The 18,573-nt window shown below is 31.2% G+C and overlaps 2 protein-coding genes across 3 annotated transcripts; both read right to left on the bottom strand.

The window, feature by feature from the left end:
• Positions 1-478: 478 nt before the first annotated feature.
• On the bottom strand, positions 479-3,612 carry LOC130443018 (FUN14 domain-containing protein 2-like). Of its 2 annotated transcripts, none has more exons than XM_056777465.1 (4): positions 3,434-3,612; positions 3,203-3,371; positions 2,948-3,143; positions 479-820 (listed from the first exon to the last, which is right to left on the bottom strand). In XM_056777465.1, exons 2-4 carry the CDS (start codon positions 3,364-3,366, stop codon positions 653-655), a joined length of 528 nt encoding a protein of 175 aa, XP_056633443.1. In that variant the 5' UTR covers positions 3,367-3,371; positions 3,434-3,612; the 3' UTR covers positions 479-652. The 2 variants fall into 2 exon arrangements, with proteins under 2 accessions (XP_056633443.1, XP_056633451.1); XM_056777473.1 differs by lacking the exon at positions 479-820 and adding an exon at positions 893-1,177 and having other exon boundaries at positions 3,434-3,557.
• Positions 3,613-5,437: 1,825 nt separating this feature from the next.
• LOC130451956 (juvenile hormone esterase-like) lies at positions 5,438-15,340 on the bottom strand. The gene is made up of 10 exons (XM_056791317.1): positions 15,105-15,340; positions 12,389-12,526; positions 12,169-12,322; positions 11,084-11,275; positions 10,527-10,705; positions 8,570-8,705; positions 8,025-8,194; positions 5,907-6,048; positions 5,706-5,847; positions 5,438-5,645 (listed from the first exon to the last, which is right to left on the bottom strand). Exons 1-10 carry the CDS (start codon positions 15,306-15,308, stop codon positions 5,471-5,473), a joined length of 1,632 nt encoding a protein of 543 aa, XP_056647295.1. The 5' UTR covers positions 15,309-15,340; the 3' UTR covers positions 5,438-5,470.
• Between the last annotated feature and the right edge of the window lie 3,233 nt (positions 15,341-18,573).

Here is an 18,573-nt window from a genome sequence, read left to right as displayed (position 1 = left end):
GGTTCTTATTGTATTAACTGATAACAATTTTAATAAATTACTTAATCTAGTATGAACTTATTATTTGTTATGACCTTTATTCAAGAAATTCAATGAAACCTTGGAATGTATTCGAATTATTCCTCTACCTATGTACACTTTAAATCAAAGTAAATTTTAGTAAATTTTTGGTGATTTTATTCTTTATATTCGCCGGTAAGTTTTTCCTTGCTTTTGATATCCTTGTGCTCAAAAAATTTCAGTTATCTTTATGAATTTCCTTTTGTTTTAAGCAAATTTTGTATGATAGCTTTCATATGATTTCATATTTTCTTTTTATTTAGGGAACAGAAAGAATAGAATATAATAGAACAGATGCGTGTTTGTTTACAATTTAAAAAATATAATTTTTTTCTGTTAGAGCATAAGCCTCTTTCATTTGAAACATTTGTGTCAAATAATCCCGTACTTGATGATAGAATTCAAGAGTAAATGAAAGTTGGTCTAACAATACATTTATTTTTTAATCATACAAGCGTCAATAGAATAATACAGTTAATTAAGTAATAATAATACAGATCTAAACTAATTCAATGCGTGATTATATTACATTTATTTTATTAGAATATAATACGAGAAATGATTGTTATAATATACCTACATATAAGTGTGTTTAAGAAGTGCCTATTCCTATAGCAACTCCAGCTATGAAGGAGACTAGGAATATGTGCATCTCTTTCACTTGATAATTACTACCTGAATACCATTTGTTTGCTTTATTTTTACCTTTCCTAATAACGTCTTCTGCTTGATCTAGTTTCCTATCAAGAAATCTTTCAGCCTGTAAAAATTCACCACCTTCAGGAAGAACATCTCTATTTTCATATAGGAATGGAAAAAAATTATATACGTCTTTTTGGGAATATAATTTAATTACAAAAAAAGAAATTTTGCATTTTAGGCTGGATCAATATAAACTTTTTGTTAAAGATGTTGGTCAGTTTAAGATTTTAATTGAAATAATTTTTTTGACCACATACAAATATTATGTTTTATTTTTATTAAACAAATAATATAGCAATAATTCTTTGTAAGATGTTGCAAGTAATTATTTTTTCTAATGTGATGCTAAACCGATTAGAAAGCCACCAATGAATCCAGAGGAGAAAGGAGTGTTATTTCTGGCAAAATTCATTACCTAAAATATGGTTTAAATGGAAATAAAACCAAGAAAAAAAATAGTAAAAAATAATTGATATTCTCGGGGTTCATGAAGGCACGGTAGGACAAATATTTTATCTATAGTTGTGTGCATGAGACTAATGTTACAATTTATGCCTTTATGTAACTAAGGAAAGTGAAAATTGAACTTACTTCGAAAAGCTAATTTTCAACATTTAAATCAGAAAAGCCAAATTGAAATTAGAGAAGGCTTTGTTGACCAAATTAGACTAAAACTAGACCAATTAGAAAAGTCAACTTTTGGCTTCATTTAAATAAGAAATAATAACTTTTGAATGAATTTAACTAGGAAAAACTTATTTTTAAACAAAATAAATATAGGAATACTTTTTGGTCAAATTGAAGTTGAACAATGTAATTGTTAATATTAAGAAAAGTTATTTTTTGACTAAATTAAATTCAGAAAAGCTAATTTGTGGCTTCTATTGACTTAAAAAAGCCAATTTTTTAACAAATTTAACTTGGTAATACCTATTTTTGAACATAAAAAAGGCAATTTTGGACATAGGGTGAATGTGCCAGTAGTCAGCCTTTTTTGAGTACATCACACTTTTCCAAAGAATACCACAGATGTGTCTTGGGCTGCACAGATTTTACCTCAAGAATCTTGAAGCATGTATATTAAAGAACAAAATGAGAAAAAGATAACAAGCTTCTAGGTCAATCTACAATTTCCTTAATTAATTCTTTAAAGAAATGACAGTTTAGCTAGTAATCGGCCCTGTATAACCCTATAGTCGGCCAGGGCTATACCAGTGGTCGGCCGCACCAAATGAGACTGATTTTTACCAGGCCCGTATTAAATTATATGGGCATAAATGTAATAGGTACACGAAAACAAATTAATGTTTAAAGAAATAATCGAAAAAAATATTTCATTTGTGCCGACTACAGGCGGTGGCCGACTCACTGGCGCATTTACCCTAATTAAACTTGAAAACCAACTTTTTGATTAAATTAACTTTTAAAAAGCTAATTATTCATAACAAAATTAAAAAAACCAATTTGTAATTTAAATAAAGATAAAGAAGCCTTTGTTGACCAAATTGAACTAAGAAAAGTCAATTTTTAATTTAATTGAAATTGAAGAATTTTTTGTTTCCCAATACAGATTAAGAAAAGTTAATTTTTGACCAAATTATATTAGGAAAATCTAATTTCATCTCCATTTGACTTAAGAAAACCAATTTTTGAACAAATTTCACTTGGAAAAACATTTATGACCAAAATAAACGCCAAGTACAAAATAAAGGGAAAATAGTGGAATAGCCTGAGAATAATCTCTATTTTTGATTCGATTATTAATTAGTAATAAAACCTTTTGAAAATATTTGCGTTTTTCAAGTAAAATAATACAATCAAAAGTACCTACTACTTAATCTTCAGATTTTTTTCTGTTCAATTTTTGAATTTTAGAAATCTAGATGAAAAACTATATTATCAATAATTTTTTATAAATATCATACAAAATAGTTCTTCGAATTTTTGAAGTTAGGTGTCAGTCAACTAACGTAAATTATCTACAACTTTAGTTAACTATAAATTTGATAAATTCTCCATCAATCATAATTAAGCATATAAAATTGAAATTTTTATCCCCTTGCTCCACTATTTCCAATCAGACAATGTTAGTAGTAGTTTTCTGGTTGAAGAAATATTTGTAGGATCAAGAACAGAGGTAATCATAAGAGTAAAATTAGAACAAGGTAAAATACAAAAGATATACCTTATCTGTCCAAGATGAACTTTCACCAGTAATTTGTTCCTCCACTTTATCAACTACTTTGTCTAGATTCTTATTAATTTTATTCCAATTTATCCTAATGTATCCCTTCTCATTAGCAACTTGTAAAAGTATTATACCTCCGCCTAAAGCAAGAGCAGCAGTTTTTCCTACTTTCATAGTTACAAATCCAGTTATCCTAAAATGTAATATATACATAATATGTTAACAAGATTGATGATCTATATAATTATGTACCATCCCGAAGAAGCTCCTAGAATAATCTGTTTACTAGCCGATGTTTTACTAATATCACCGAAAACTGTTTGAAAAAATGATTTGGCCTGACTTCCAGCATCATCCACCGCTTCATTTATATCATCTTTTCCAGAAATTGGTCGTCTTCCAATTAAACTCGGCATTTTTACTATAATATCTCAAAATATTAATACAAACAGTAAACAATAAACGTCATTAAATCATACTAACCTCTAAGAATATTCACATGACATAATATTCGTTTATAGGTAATGCTAGAGATGGGTAGTTTTGGGAACAACCCATAGAAAATTACGTAGTTTATAATGGATTATTGATATGAAAATTGAAGTTTCTATTATTTTTATAACACATGCATATACTTAAAACACAGTAAATATTATATATAATTGTTACTGATTTTTTGATTTTGGTTGAATTTCAAGAATTTCATCTCTACTAGCGTCTGCACCTTGAAACATAGAACATATAATTTTAAGCTGAGGGTAGTCACAGAATGTAAATTTTTAGACATGTCATAAATACCATACAGTATTCATGTGTATTTTTCTGTATTCGTAAAAGTTTCGAAGGGACTGAGTAATATTTATTCATTTTAATGAAAATAAATTTATAAATTTTTACGAATATTTGTATTCTATTATAGATATATATCTATATAGATCTAAAATTTCGAGTGCAACGTGTTTACAAATTGAATATGCATCTACAGGAATTGTCCTAATATTCAATTTTAATCGAACGTATTTAAATGAATGATGGAAACATGGACATTTTTAGTTCATTACAAAAAAATACATTTGGTCCTTTTAATGCTTTTTAGTTTTATCTCCATTTTTTGACCTATAATATAAAGATTGTCAAGAGTAAAGATAGAGCTATAGTTTTTCCAATATCAATTGCAGATTGTAAAAACCCTTGCCGATAATTTTGTTTGATCTACCATAGGCATAGATACCTCATTTTATAAATTTATTATTTTTATAAATACTTTTAAAAATATATATTATAATATTAATAGATTATACCTAGTAGCTAGCTAATAAGTGATTGAAAATATTATGATGTGGAGGATTACCTTATAAGCAAGATGTCCGTGGAGTAGGCCTACTGGGGATACCACGTCAAAAAACGCGCCTACAGACCCTACCTTATAGGTGGCATGGAAAAGAGTTAGGGAAGGACCCGGTCAACTTTGGAGCGCTGTAACAGCGTTTTAAATGAATGAAATTGAAAAAAATTACAGTGAAAAATTGTCATCAGAAGATCATCTACAAAATTGGTCTGATGTATTTTTTTTTTCAATATATATAAAAAAAGTTATAGAACAAAAAAGAAAATTTTTATAAAAATATTCACCCTTCATTGCTTACTATAATTTTAAAGTTAGGGCAAAACTTCACGAATTTTTTATAGGACGCATAATTTCCTAGATATCGCGGAAAAGGTGTTTGCCCCCCACAAACTAGGTTAAGCTTCTATTAACTACCCACAGATGTCCCAAAAATGAAAGTATTTAGTCTTGTTAGTCCAGGTGATTTTTTTCTGGGATGTCCATAGTGTTTATTGGTATTGTTTTGATTTCCAATTTAAAATTATATAAATTTAAAAACATTCCACAAATGTAACCCAGACAGTGATGTGTATGAATCTGTTAGTCATTAAGTTGAAGGATACAATAACGTTCCTTATTTTTACCCTCCATTAACGTATCCTCTCGGATTACCAAATGTCTGCATTATATTAATGTGACCGTGGAGAATAATAAATTTAGCTACTTAAACTCAAGGTTTATTGTATTCATTAAAATTTATGGCACACGATCTTAATAGGGACCCGCATCCTATATGATTGATTCCTCGGGTTTAAGTATTTAAGAGCGGTCTGTAAACAAATAAATGTCTTAATATTCAGGCGTTCGTTCGAACATAGTCGTCGGATTATTGAAACCAATTCTAACTACTTATTCTATTATTTGCTAAATAGTTTGTTTCAAAGTAGTTTTGATGTTTTAATACAACGAATATGGTCAACCCTTTTAGTTATAGGTTTATATTAAAATATTCGACTGTCACTTATGTAATAAATCGTATATAACTTTTATGCTGAACTATTGGTATTTATAATACAGGATCTTGTTGGATTACTGCTTGTTTTAGTAGTTTTTTTTACGTTTTTATGGAAGGAGAAGGGTAAAATAATAATTTTCACTCAAAGCACTTTATACCATTTATTTTCGGGATTTTCTTATTTAAAAACCGTGTAAGGTGGTTCCATGTATGTTTCTAATATTTCTTTAACTTGCTGGTACTGCCTTGGGTGGTCCAACATCTCGAAAGTCGAATTTATATTCAGATATCTAAGTGTCGATGGTTCGGAAGGTAACCAAGTGATATTACCAACGGGTTCGGGGGTTGGGACGCTATAAATTGTGAAATAATTAACTCAAAGAAAAAATTTGATTATTTTGTCAATTACTCACAAGTATTTAACGAAATTTGTCCATAATTGAACGTAACGGTGTAGTATTACGCCATCTTCTTCAGGAAATTGACTAAGGTCGCTATTCGAACCATCGTCCCACATATAATGTAAATCTTCAGCGTGGCCTACATTACCAGTGTCTATAATACACATTCAATAATAACAGGTGCATAATAATAAAAAATTTATAATTATTTACTTGGTGGTAATAAAGGCAGTATTGACGTCATCCCTCCTATTTCACCTTTATAAGAAAATTGATATAAATAATAGGGAGCCTCGGAGGAAGCTAACTCAACTTGTTTACACGTAGCTGTAGTGAACGAATTGTCACTGATATACTAAAATCATAAGAAATATTAATAACTGTTAGGCAATCTAAGAGAACAGTTTTTTTGTCAAAGTGGTGGCTGTAGGGAGATCAATCGATTTTAACTTATGCAGGAACTTTTTAATAAACTATTTCTTAATGAAACTGGAAATAATAATCTTAAATTCAACAAATAACTTGCAGAAACTTACGGTAAACGCGCTTCTTTACCACAAGGTAGCCATCAGGTTTTCACACTTTGTAAGTTCACACTTCATACCAGAATTAGTTTTATTTCATAAAAATTTAAATGACATATTCATTTCTAGGTCAGGAACCAGAAGCAGCGCAAAAGGGGGAATTAATGTCGATGTAATTATTGAGGTAATATCGATAACTTAACTAACTTTACGAACTGTGTAAATACAATTGTTTTTTAAATGTAGCTGCCTCAGAGGAACGAGAATTCTGCTTATGTTATTTTCTTCGTTACAAATGCCCAAAATAATGCCATACGCAGTGAATTCCCTTTTTTTCTCAGTGTCTCGCATAGTCTCTTTTTAGTTCTATTCACTTGACTCAATAATGATTTAACTTAAGTAAAACGACTGAGAAAATATGTTTTCTCGAGATCTGCAAAGTCGGTAATCGTGGCGGTCTCATTAGAATCCAATTCCTGTTCGAAAAGTGACTTTTTCAAGTTTAGAAGGCCAAATCTGAAGAATTGACTCAAATTTAACCCCGATGAATGAATTTTTATGTTTGGAAACAAAAAGAAGTCGCTCGTGGTGAAATCTGGAGGATAAGGAATAAGTAAATCTGATGTATGGATTGAAATTTCTCCCCGGAAAGCGACTTTTTCATATTTAGATACAAAAAGAAGTTTCGTGGAAATAAAACTGGAAAATGAGATTAATGGGGCTGCAATTCCTGGCCTAATATGACCAATTTTGCCAAATTTTGAGAAATGTACGCAAATTTCTACCCAGCGATAGGCTTATTAAATTTCGGAAAGAAAAATAAGCAGCGCGAGTTCAAATCTCGTGTATGTAAATCAAACGGAGCCAAACATGGGAATTAAGGTTGATGGAATAGCAGTTCGTGGCCTAACTCGACTAATTTGGCCATGACGAGAGTGGAGATATGAGTCGATGTAAATAACACCTTGTGAATCCGAGAAAACAGTGGCTATCATGTTTCTGGTTTATAGGACAGTCTTCGCTTTATATAAAGTAAAGTCCATTGTTTCTGGACTGTAACAGTGGATCTATGTTTAGTAGACTGTCACGAAACTTACACACTGCTCTAAAAAGATCTCAGAGTTGCGATTGTTGTCCTAAATGAGCAAACGAGTCTCAACAACTTCTTCTCATCCAAAATTTCATACAATTCACAATTCTCATGATCTTTTGAAATGCACATTGCCCCATCTATTCCGCGTACCTTCAGTTTGTTACCTGCCATTACGAGATCGGGCATTTCCGCCATTTGTGGGGAATCTAGACCTAGCTTATCAAAAATTGAGTTTCAAACTCGTTACAACAATTCGTAACAATCCCCTTCGAATGACAATAATCACCATCTAGCATCTAAATCTTCTTTGATCCACTTTCATAAGCAAAATGTAAATTTTTCTAATATCCTCACTCAAAATAAAACTACGAGTCCGAAAAAGCCTAAATTTTAACTACAATATTTGAAAATGCACCACATGATAGTAAATTGCTATTTCTATACGGGCGTTATCGAGTGATGAGGCAAGTACTTATTGGGCTGCCCTCGTATATTAGAATCAAATATTGACGCCTGTAACTAGTTCCGGATTGGATCTGAAGAAGCAAGGATCAGGTGGGGTGATAAAACATTTAAAGTGTCGAGGGAAAATCTATCGCGCTGTTGTCAATAGTTCAAACAAATACACAAATCTATGAAAATCGAATATATGTTTTATAAATAACTGTTTTATCGTAAAGATTGATTTCGACTTTGGTTTATAATAATACTTACCCTGATATATCCCCCATAATTTTCTTCAAAACTCGTATTCTGTGTGTATAGTTGTTTTAATAAAGTACCAGCAATTGTTCGGTTTTCGGGAGACATGTTTATCAATTTATCAACCAATAAACTAGGATCTGCGTCGAATTTCTCATACTGGGTTTCATTTTTACTATAAACTGTGGAATATTCACGATTAATATATTAATATATTTTTATTTTTATTTTAGTTACGAACATTTTCTCAGCGAAATGACTCCTTCTTCTCAAAAACTGAATTTATTGTGAAACAAAGTATTACGATATTTTTAGTATCACTAAATCCTCCTTACAAAAAATAAAGCTGACGAAATGTAGAAGATAACTTGAATTAAATGGTCTGTTTATAGACTTTATAAGACGTTCCTAATAAGCCTGTTTTAATATTTTAGTTAATTTTCAACGCATTGATCTTATTTTTAACTACTTATAACTGAATATCACTGAGATAGGTTACGTACATTGATAAAGTTAACATAAGAATTATTACTTCTTTTTATAATCGATCGACTCACCTAAAAACGCCATTTCCTCCGAATTGAATCCTATTATAACAGGAACTTTTTTATAATTTTGGTTTAAGAACGAAGGGAAACCTTCGTGTGAAAATGGTCCGTCTTTTTCTATAACCGCAGCACCAGTTACTCCCGACTACATTTAAACAAAATAATCATCAGTTTTTGAAGTTTATAAATGAGTAAACATTCGTATCTGCTGAAATGATATCAATAATTTAAGTCTAGCTATGGAAATGTGTATGAATCCTCTACTCTTATACATTTCCTTTGGATAGCAGAGCGCCATAAAAGATGAAACAGTGTGCTTAAGGCAATTGGTGGAATGCAAACACAACGAAGCAGCACCCAGAGTCTATTCTTGTAAAAACCAGATGTATATCTCTGAGAAGTCTGTGATAGTTATTTCTGGCTGGAAACACCTGACATGAGACAAGCGAATATACGCATAGACGGGACTTCTGTCTTTCTGAACAAGCAATGGGCATTACGAACCATTGAAAAGCCGATGGCGCATGGAAAAGAAAGAACAGCAGACCTCGTAATCGTCAGTGGAGGATTCATATACTTTAGGAAACGTTTAGTGACGTTAAAAATACGTGATTAGCTAGGAAATCGATCTTGGTTAGTTTTAAGTGGGACCTATCAGAAAGCGTGTATCTGCAACGCTTCATTTTCAGCTATTAACAGTGGATCCTTCTCATTCTAACTCGACTGTTATGCAACACTAAAGATTGAGATGATCTGATTCCATGGAAATCTATCTTTAAAATAGAGCTAACTGCTACGATGAAAGTGAGTGACAGTACTTTTAAGCTGATTTGTAGCTATTCAGGTAATGATAAAATCTTCACTAGGAAACCCTTCGGTGGGTGAAAATTTGTTTTTATCTCATTGATAGACCACTTTATCCAGCCTCTAGTTATTTCATTAATAACCAAACTTGATGATTTCAATAATCAATTATGTAAATTCTTATGATTTAAATGAGCATTTATGGATGTTCACTATAGAGGGTGTCTCATGAATAAAGTCAGTTCCTAATGTTCATTTCGCTTATTAAATAATTATACAAAAATAAAGCTTTGATATTCCAAGTATTCTGGTTTGGTATGGTTTGAGCCCAACGTTCAGCAAACATTTCAATCGTCTCCTTTTTATTCCACTCAGTATATTAGCCGTGGATTGAAATAAATAGTAATCTGACGGTGCAAGGTCCGCATTAAGTAATTGATTTGGTAGGAATTCGGAACGATCTTCTTCCGCGTAATTTTCGCAGTATTAGATTTAGCATTGTTGTAAAAGAACCCGCTTTGGGTTAAATAAACTTGGATATTTCTCCAATACAATACAATAATTGGTACTATATTGGTACTAGGTTGATTTTCTACTGCTTCTCTTGTAACCTTAATATTCCAGGCATGTGGACGACTTGAGCGCGAACATCAAGCGTCAGATATCAAAAATTAAAACAATTAAATCAACGCTGTGGCTCAAGAACGTTTTTCTTCGTTCAATTCCACATATTTTTTTAGTGTCACGACCTCTTTGAACTTTTGTTTCCAATAAGGTTCCAATAAGTAAATAGATAAAATAAATGAATTGAAAGAAAGTGAAGCAATTGGATTGATTCTTCATAGAATTAGAGACAAGTTACGTTATGTTTTAATGGAGACGTACAATTTTCACACATGAAAACCGACATTATTTATAAGACCCCCTTTGTGTTAGTTTGAGGTATTGTAAAAAATGGACAACGTACAAGAAACGATGAAAAGTTCATATCAATATAAAAAATGTAGTATTTTCGTTAAAGAAAGATAACTCCCCAAATTAGTGTTTGTGATTTTGGATAAACGTTAACAGTAACAAATATAAGACTTCTTTAATAATATGGACTCTTTTCAAATAAAGCATATTTAAAAAAATCTATTTGTGTGAGTAGGAATATACTTACATGTAAAATATCTTCAGCGGTGGCGTTTTGGAGAAATTTCAAAATGTCGCGCGAATCGCTGGAGTTAAACGTGGGATCTAGAACTTGTGCAAGCCTGTAGGCTTCATTAGTAGTGTTTTGTGTTTTCAATTCAATACCAACTGGACTTCCACTTTGCATTATGGCGGCGTGAAATATTTCTAAAAAATATATTCCTATGTCTCGTTTTACAACAATTCTTTCGACATCAAACATCAGTAGGTGCAACTAAAGAATATATTGTAAAAAGAAGGTCTTATTACGAATTTTACATGGTCCAATAGTTGTAGTAACTACACTGATCATCAGAGAACAGTGGCAGCGATTGAGAATTATGAAGTACACCAATAATATACATTTGTGACCTCATTACACTAGGTCCTAAAGCACATGATCTGCTCGTAATTCTCCGACAAAAAATGTACGGTAAACTAATGGAATTGGTAGGGAATTGAATGACTATTAGAACAAAAAAGAAGAAAAAAATCAAATTTTAAGTTTTTCCTATTTTTTCGAGTATATGCGAATAAAATACTAACGTTTGTCGTCAACCCAAGGTCCTAAAAGGTGATACCCAACTGAGATCGATCCAGCACTTTCTCCAACTAAGGTAACTTGATAGGGGTTACCACTGAAGGCCTTAATATTTCTGTTAACCCATTGTATAGCAAACAACTGATCTTTTAGACCTATATTAGCCGGAATAACACCGTCATCAGTACCAACGAATCCTAAAACATTGTTTTAATTGCTGAGTATCAAAGAGATACAAGTTAAAGATACAAGCGCCAATCAAATTTAAACTAGCTTTCATGTAAACAAAATTTATTTAACAAAGAACTGCACTTTTTTCATTCTGTATTCCGTAGAATCATTTGCCTTAAAGTGTTTGCTAGGAAGGTACAAACATGTAAAGGAAACAATAACATAGATGATGAAGTATTATCTAATTCACTGTCCCCAATGTATGTAACTGTTCAGGAACTGGCGTTGTCGTTGTAGAACAAAGTCATCTCTTGCGTCAACACTAAAGCTCAACTTGATCCATGAGATCCCAGTAATAGATTTCTATTAGTAAAACACCCTTCCAATCTATAAAACCTTTCTACCATACCGCCGTTGATAAAAATGTTTTATTTCTATTTGTTTATCATTCTTCACTCTGTTCTTGCACGCCTTGATTCGGACATGTAATTATGCACTTTTATATCATCACTGAGTGACATTTTTATGCAAAAAACTTCTCTCTTCTCCCTTGAAATGACTTCGACGCAACAGGGATTAACAAACTTATTCAGTTGAGATGTTTCTGACCATGAAAAGGTAGCTTCCACGAACTATGTAAGAAATATGTGGTTAATTTCATCTCGCTTAACGTTTTCCTATTATAGGTTTCCAAACGGAATGCTATAATTGCTGAATCATGCACAAATACCAAACATTCGTTTAAATTTGATTGACTTTGTACTATGTATCAGTTGGACTTTGTATTATTCGATTATACCACAAATAAGAAGCAAAAGAAATCAATAAATTAATAAGATAAACAAGATAAATGCATTTAGTAACTATAGAAAAAGTCGAACATCCGATTTTATATTAGATAAAATTTTGAGAGAATTACCAAAAGGTCCTAAGCGATAATTAAAAGTAACAACCACCACACGATGGTCCATAATGTATTTTGGTCCATAGTATTCAAATGTACTGGATTCATTTACAAATCCCCCACCATGGATCCAAAGCAGTACTGGTAGAACTTTAGCATCACTTGGTTTCTGTAATAATTTTTTTTCGATTGTTTTGTTGTTCTAAGGTGACAGAATTTGTAAAAAAAAACTTACTTGGGGTGTATATACATTAATATACAAACAATCTTCGCTAATTTCCAAATTTGCGTATTTTTTTGTATATTGGTAACAGATTTTTGTGTTGTTCGTCGTATCCAAAATACCTGACCACGGCTCTGGAGGTTTAGGAAGCTTAAAAATATAAGAAAATTTGATTTAGATACCAACTAGGTCAATACACCTGAGATATGAGCAAGAAGAAAATACAGGACCAACAAAATATCAAGCTAAGAACAGTCATTGGACCACAAAAGTACTAAAAACAAACAACACAGGAAACACAGGAAACCGAAAAAACTGATAAATAGATAGGTTAGATTAATAATAATACATAATTAAAACAAAAACATACAGAAAAACAAACACCAAACCCCCAAGAAGAGATCCTAACACTCGAGTCAATATTCAAGAGGATACTCATCATGAGATGTAATGACTATTATCATTCATCTCAACTGTATTAATAAAGAAAGTCATATGAAAGTAATTCAGATATTTCCTTTGCCACTGCTCAACATCGCTTCCATACCGGACAAATCGATTTCAATAGAACTAAAACAACATACTTCGCTTTTCAAGTCCAGAATGATTCAAGAAGTTATCGAAATAAAAAACTTCCAAGCTACTTAAATGCAAGACATGATAACCGGAGATCCAGAGGTTACCGTCAACCTGGAAACATCATTCAACTTTTTCTGCCTGCTCCAGTGCCAATAATAACAATTTCTTTAACACCCCTCGAGAAGTCAAATTTCTTACATTTATCACCCCTCCCGCCAATAATATACGTCACAAATATAAAATAAATATTAATATAAAATATTTTTTAAAAAAGAAGAAAAAGTAAACATATGGATAATGACAATAGAAGACCTGAGAATGGAAGTAAATATCAAGAAATACGGAAGGATGGTTGTCAATAAAAAAAATAACATGAAAAGATAACAAAAACTAGAAAGAAAGGAAAACTTAGTTACGAGTAGGAAAGATGAGAGGGAAGAAAAAACAATACAGCAAATAAATGAAGTAGCAAAGGATATAAATGAGTGGAAAAAATGGGTAACAGGAAAATGGAAAGCAGAATCCCAATGCGCTGACACTCGAAAGGGTATAATGGGTTCTAAAGAAGTAGGAGTTATTTCTCCTGTCTCGTTTCCTTGCTTAGCTTTGATTTTGTAAGCTATATTGCCATTTTTATGGTGATATACATATGTAATCACCGTAGAGAGTAAATTTCTACATCGAAAAACCTTGTATTTTGATTAATGTGGAGTGTTTGAGATTTTATTTAAATAAGTAGAGTGAAGTTTTTCGAAAAAAATTTATCTCAAAGATTGAATAATTTATTGGACTAATCATCTAGTTGTATTGATCATAAAGATAATGAAAATTATCCATTAAAAAATATCCAAATAATATAAATTATAACTGAATTAAGTGATGACGTAAATACGATATAAATTAAATAAAAAATCATAATTGACACTTATGAAATTTTTGAACTTTAATTTTGGAACTCAAGATCTTTTTGAATAGTATTTCCTTATAATCTAATACTCTGTTCTATACCAATTCTAATCCATTCCAATAGCACAAGTAGCTTCTTTCCAAATCTGCTCATCTGCTTGTATTGAATAGCCTCTACTTAAGTTTTGGGACAAACTTAGTTTTCGTCTGGTTGACAGTATAAGTTTCTAAGCCTCCAGTGTACGAAAGCATCAGTTATGAGTTTCTCATGCCTAAACCACATTTGGGATGAGTGTAAAGTGACTTTATTTTCTACTGAAGATTTTCCCTTCTCAAAAATAGTTTTTCGAAAAGTTCCAATATTACTGAGAATAATCTCATTATTGGCAGCTCATGAATAAAAAAACTGTGATTATTCTCAATAAAATCTTCTTTTATTTCCACACACTTTTTCAGAACGTTTGATTAAAGCTTATATGCTTCATTAAAAATATGATGAATAAAAATATTGGTACACCGACTGTTTAATAATCGTTGTTAAATATTTTACACTTTAACTCGGTCTTTAGCTTTGTGACTAGAAAATAGTCGGACGAAGACAAATCAGGTTTCTATGGTGAGTGTCCAATATCAGTGAAGCCAAATTCGAATATAGTAACCTCCTCGCAGTCTGAAACTATTGTAGCCATCACTTTTTTATTCTTTTCGTGACCTTTATTTTTTTACCAGTAAGTTCAAAACTAATAGTGATAGTGTTAATGTCCACGGTATTCTCGATGGTAGGTATATTACTTTTCACTTCTATTTTTATTATTTTGCATTTCTTCAGTGAAATTCCAAGTAGTATGCAGATTGAGGCCTTGGAAAAAGGGTAATCCGTTGCGTGGAGTAGGAAAATTGAGATCACGGAATTGGATCACTTCTTGTGAATGATGGGATAACCACCCTACCCCCATACTCTCTTGATAATGGCTTCAAAGTGAAAGCCAAAGCGTCGAGAAAAATTTAAGTTGAGTTTTCGATTTTATCGCCCAGACTAAAATTATAACTATATGAAATTAGTACAGATATAAAAAAAATCAATAAAAAATTATAGTTTTGGAAATTTCGGAATATTTTGAATTTCGTTGTTAAAAAATTAATTTGGAGTGGAAAACAGGTGCATACAGATAAGTACAACAAATAAATTAAGTATTATTAATATTATATTAACAAATATCCCATTATAACGTCGTATACTTACTTGGAATCTGTTTTCTCCTATTGGCTTAGCTGCGTAAGGAATTTCTTGAAAAGCGTAATAATCATTGCCGTTTTCACTTTTTAAAATATGTCCTCTGATTTTTCCTGATTCTATTTCAACTATAGTATCGTCAGCATACGTATAATTGATATCAACGAATATTTCTATTAAAAAAAATAATTTAAATAAATTTATTAAAGTCATTTTAAACGTTTAACAAAAACATAAGGTTTCTAATTGTAAAAATACATTTATATATCATTGTTTCGATTGGCCACTTCCGATTAAACTTTGGAAAACAATAATTTGTCTTATAGATAAAGTTAATGAATGACATTAATCTGAATTTATCAGTTATTGAAAAATGATGAAAAGATAGTAATTAAAAATTGAAAAATATACTTACAAAATCCAGAATAACTCGATAGAGATTTAAGTCTTCCTATTTAAATAAGAGGTAGGGGAGAGTAGGAACATGGTAAAGAAAAAATACTTGTAAGTAAGCAACGTGTACTCTAGAAGGCTATGTGTGATATATTTCAGATATTGTGATTTCGCTAGAGAAATTCAAGTAGGTATTTTAGGAATAAACTAAATTGACATTAAAATGATATGGCTATGTGAAAACCGCATGACCACATATTTTTTCTCTTCCAAAATATCTAAAGAAATGTGTAAATGGTGGGAATTTTAGATTGCAAACAAATCATATGATCTTACATCAGAGTCAGAAGGTTACTTATACTGAAATATTTTCACGAATTTTGTGGACACATGAGGCTATGTTTCAAAATAATGGTAGAGTAAATCGCCATAATATGCACTACTGGTCAGAAACGAGTGGATGCCGGAGATCCAACGTCAGGTCGTTGGCCTATACATAAGTGGTTTGGGAGTCTAGGTGAACAAATGATTAGAAAAATATATTTAGACTTTCTAAGAAACATGGTGGTTGCCTAGTACATTATTTCATATATTTTCCTATTTTTTTTAATCTAGCATAACATGATAGGTGGGTAGGACGTGGAAGTTTATTTCTTTGGCCACCGAGATCTCCAGATTTAACTTGCTTAGATTCTATATGTGGATCCAAATATTAGGTTTCGTTCACACCTCACGACAAGAGATGATATGATTGAGAGAATACGACAGGCAACTGAAGTATTTTAATTGTAGAAATTGGAACTGCTGTTTTTTACATGTTTTAATTAATGATTTGTTCTCATTGTTAGTAATATTAGCATTACCTTTAGATTACGTCATCTGGCACTGATAATAAGATTATTAGAGAATAGGTTAAATTACTGTGAGTAGACCTATATAAGAGAACTTTCCATACAGAATAAATTTTTAATTTCCGTTTGTTGACTTTTTAAAAAAAATTCCCATCGTTTACACATTTCTCAAGATATCTCGAGACAGAAAAAAGATCACGATAAATGTTTTTCGCTATTTTGATGACAATTTATTTAACTTTTAAAAGACCTATTAAAACTTTTATATTTTTCTTGAAATTTGTCAAGAGAAATCTCAATATATAAAATATATTAAATTTATGGCATTCATATTACTAATTGATTTGCTTCGAAGTTATATATTTTGTAATGCACAGAAAAATTAAATTTACGTAAATAAAGTTCCACTTATTTGAGTGAGTTTTGGAAAATTTTGATTTTTTAATTATATATTATCAAATAAGCCCTCTTGTGGTGGACCATAAAATTCTGAAAATAATTTCGAATTGTGTCTCGGGGTCACCGAAGCTGTAATATGATTCGTTCCACCCGGTTCTTAATCCATCATGGTTTGCAATGTTTTATTCACAAATTTTAAGTGAATGGAGACCACTGCTGTTTCACCAAAACACAACTAATGACACTTAAATCCATTTTCAAATTATTCAACTGAAAATACATCAAATTTCCCATTAATTAGACTCTCACCTTAATCCGTTTTGTCTACAGCGTTTTATATTGACAAATTTCAAATGCACAGATACCAATGCTACTCCACCAAAACACCATGAAAATTGAAATTAACTTCTATATTAATTACTTAGAAAAAAACTTCATTTCCCAGTTTTGCTAAAAATTTTGCATTTATTATTCGATTAGATCTAAATCAAAAATTTTATTTTCTCAATTTGACATGAGAATTTTTTAGTTTTACGTAATTTGAATTTATTCCGTCTTTAATTTGACTCCATTTCATCGAAGCCATCTAATCTAAATCCGTCTTCTAAAAAGGTGATAAATTTTAAGTGTATTGACAACATAAATAAGTGAATTGATAAGTTCTCCATTTTTTGAAAACAATTATGATTATATCAGATACATCGTAATAAAATTTTAAAAATCACGAAAATAAGAAGAAATGGATCTCGAAGTACAAATTAAAGAAATCAATTTATTTCTATATAAATGACTTTACTATGGAGTTATGGAGCCCAAATCCGTTTCTGTCTCCAATATCCTTCAATAAAAAATTTCAAGTGTATGGAAACCACAATTATTCCACCAAAAATAACCATAAGAGGTAAATTTACATCAATATTATTTAATTGAAAATACACCTGATGTCCCAGTTTTTTTATTATCATGTAATATGAGTAGTTTTCCAAAAAATATTTCAAATAAATCCATAAAAAGAATGATACAATTCATTTTTAACATTAAAACCATACATAAAATCGATTTAAATCCGTTACTGCCCACAATGTATTACAAATGTTGCTACCTCAGTTTTGAGTTGTAGCAACACTGATGCGAATACGTCAAATCTGATATTTGCATTAGGAAGTTTGACATTTTAATGGTGAACGTACTTAGAATGTGTTGTCATACGAGAGCTTTTTGAGTTATTTACAGATGGTTGAAACATTCATCTTCGTCAAAAAATGGAATTAAATCTCGAACAATTTAGTGCGATCATTTTCAATGAGTTTCGACGTGGATTAAACCAACAAGATGAATTTTGTGAAGATCGTCCTAAATCAGCAGTTGTGCCAAAAAACATCGATGCTGTGCGTTAACTGATAATGCCAGTTCGTCATGTGACATACCGTAAAATTGAGTCATACTTGGTCATTAATTCCACTCTCATACGTTCAATATTGCATGAGAAATTGGTTGTCAACAAAAGTTGTTCGCGCACTGTTTTTTCGGAATAACTGGACATGTCACCAGCGTTCCATTAGAGCAACTTAACACGGTCAATTATGAATGGTACACCAGCATTTGTTTGCCAGAAGTGTTCGGAAAAATCAGGGAAACCAATCGCGAAAGACAAATCATTCTCCACTACGACAATGCGAGCTCTCAAATCAGTTCAAACAAAAATGTTTTTGAGCACACACACATTCACAGTCTTTGTTAGGCACTCGATTATTTCTTCTTATTCCCGTAGATCAAAAATAAATTGCCACTTCAACGTTTTTCTACACCAGAAGAAGCGGCTGATGCGTTCAATT

The sequence above is a fragment of the Diorhabda sublineata genome, chromosome 1 (assembly GCF_026230105.1).
Source record: "Diorhabda sublineata isolate icDioSubl1.1 chromosome 1, icDioSubl1.1, whole genome shotgun sequence".
NCBI classification, from domain to species: domain Eukaryota; kingdom Metazoa; phylum Arthropoda; class Insecta; order Coleoptera; family Chrysomelidae; genus Diorhabda; species Diorhabda sublineata.
This window is presented reverse-complemented; position numbering and strand designations above follow the sequence as displayed.

Bases quoted from the DNA above. Each gene is read 5' to 3' on its own strand.
- LOC130451956 (XM_056791317.1), bottom strand. From the start codon at position 15,308: ATGACTTTAATAAATTTATTTAAATTATTTTTTTTAATAGAAATATTC. The intron at 6,049-8,024 runs GTAAGTATTATT...TTATGATTTTAG, and splicing joins ATTATGGGGGATATATCAGG to TATATCAGTGACAATTCGTT. The intron at 5,848-5,906 runs GTAAATAATTAT...TGTGTATTATAG, and splicing joins ACTGCCTTTATTACCACCAA to ACACTGGTAATGTAGGCCAC.
- LOC130443018 (XM_056777465.1), bottom strand. From the start codon at position 3,366: ATGCCGAGTTTAATTGGAAGACGACCAATTTCTGGAAAAGATGATATA. The intron at 3,144-3,202 runs GTACATAATTAT...ATTACATTTTAG, and splicing joins CTAGGAGCTTCTTCGGGATG to GATAACTGGATTTGTAACTA. The intron at 821-2,947 runs GTATATCTTTTG...GAATTTTTACAG, and splicing joins GTTCATCTTGGACAGATAAG to GCTGAAAGATTTCTTGATAG.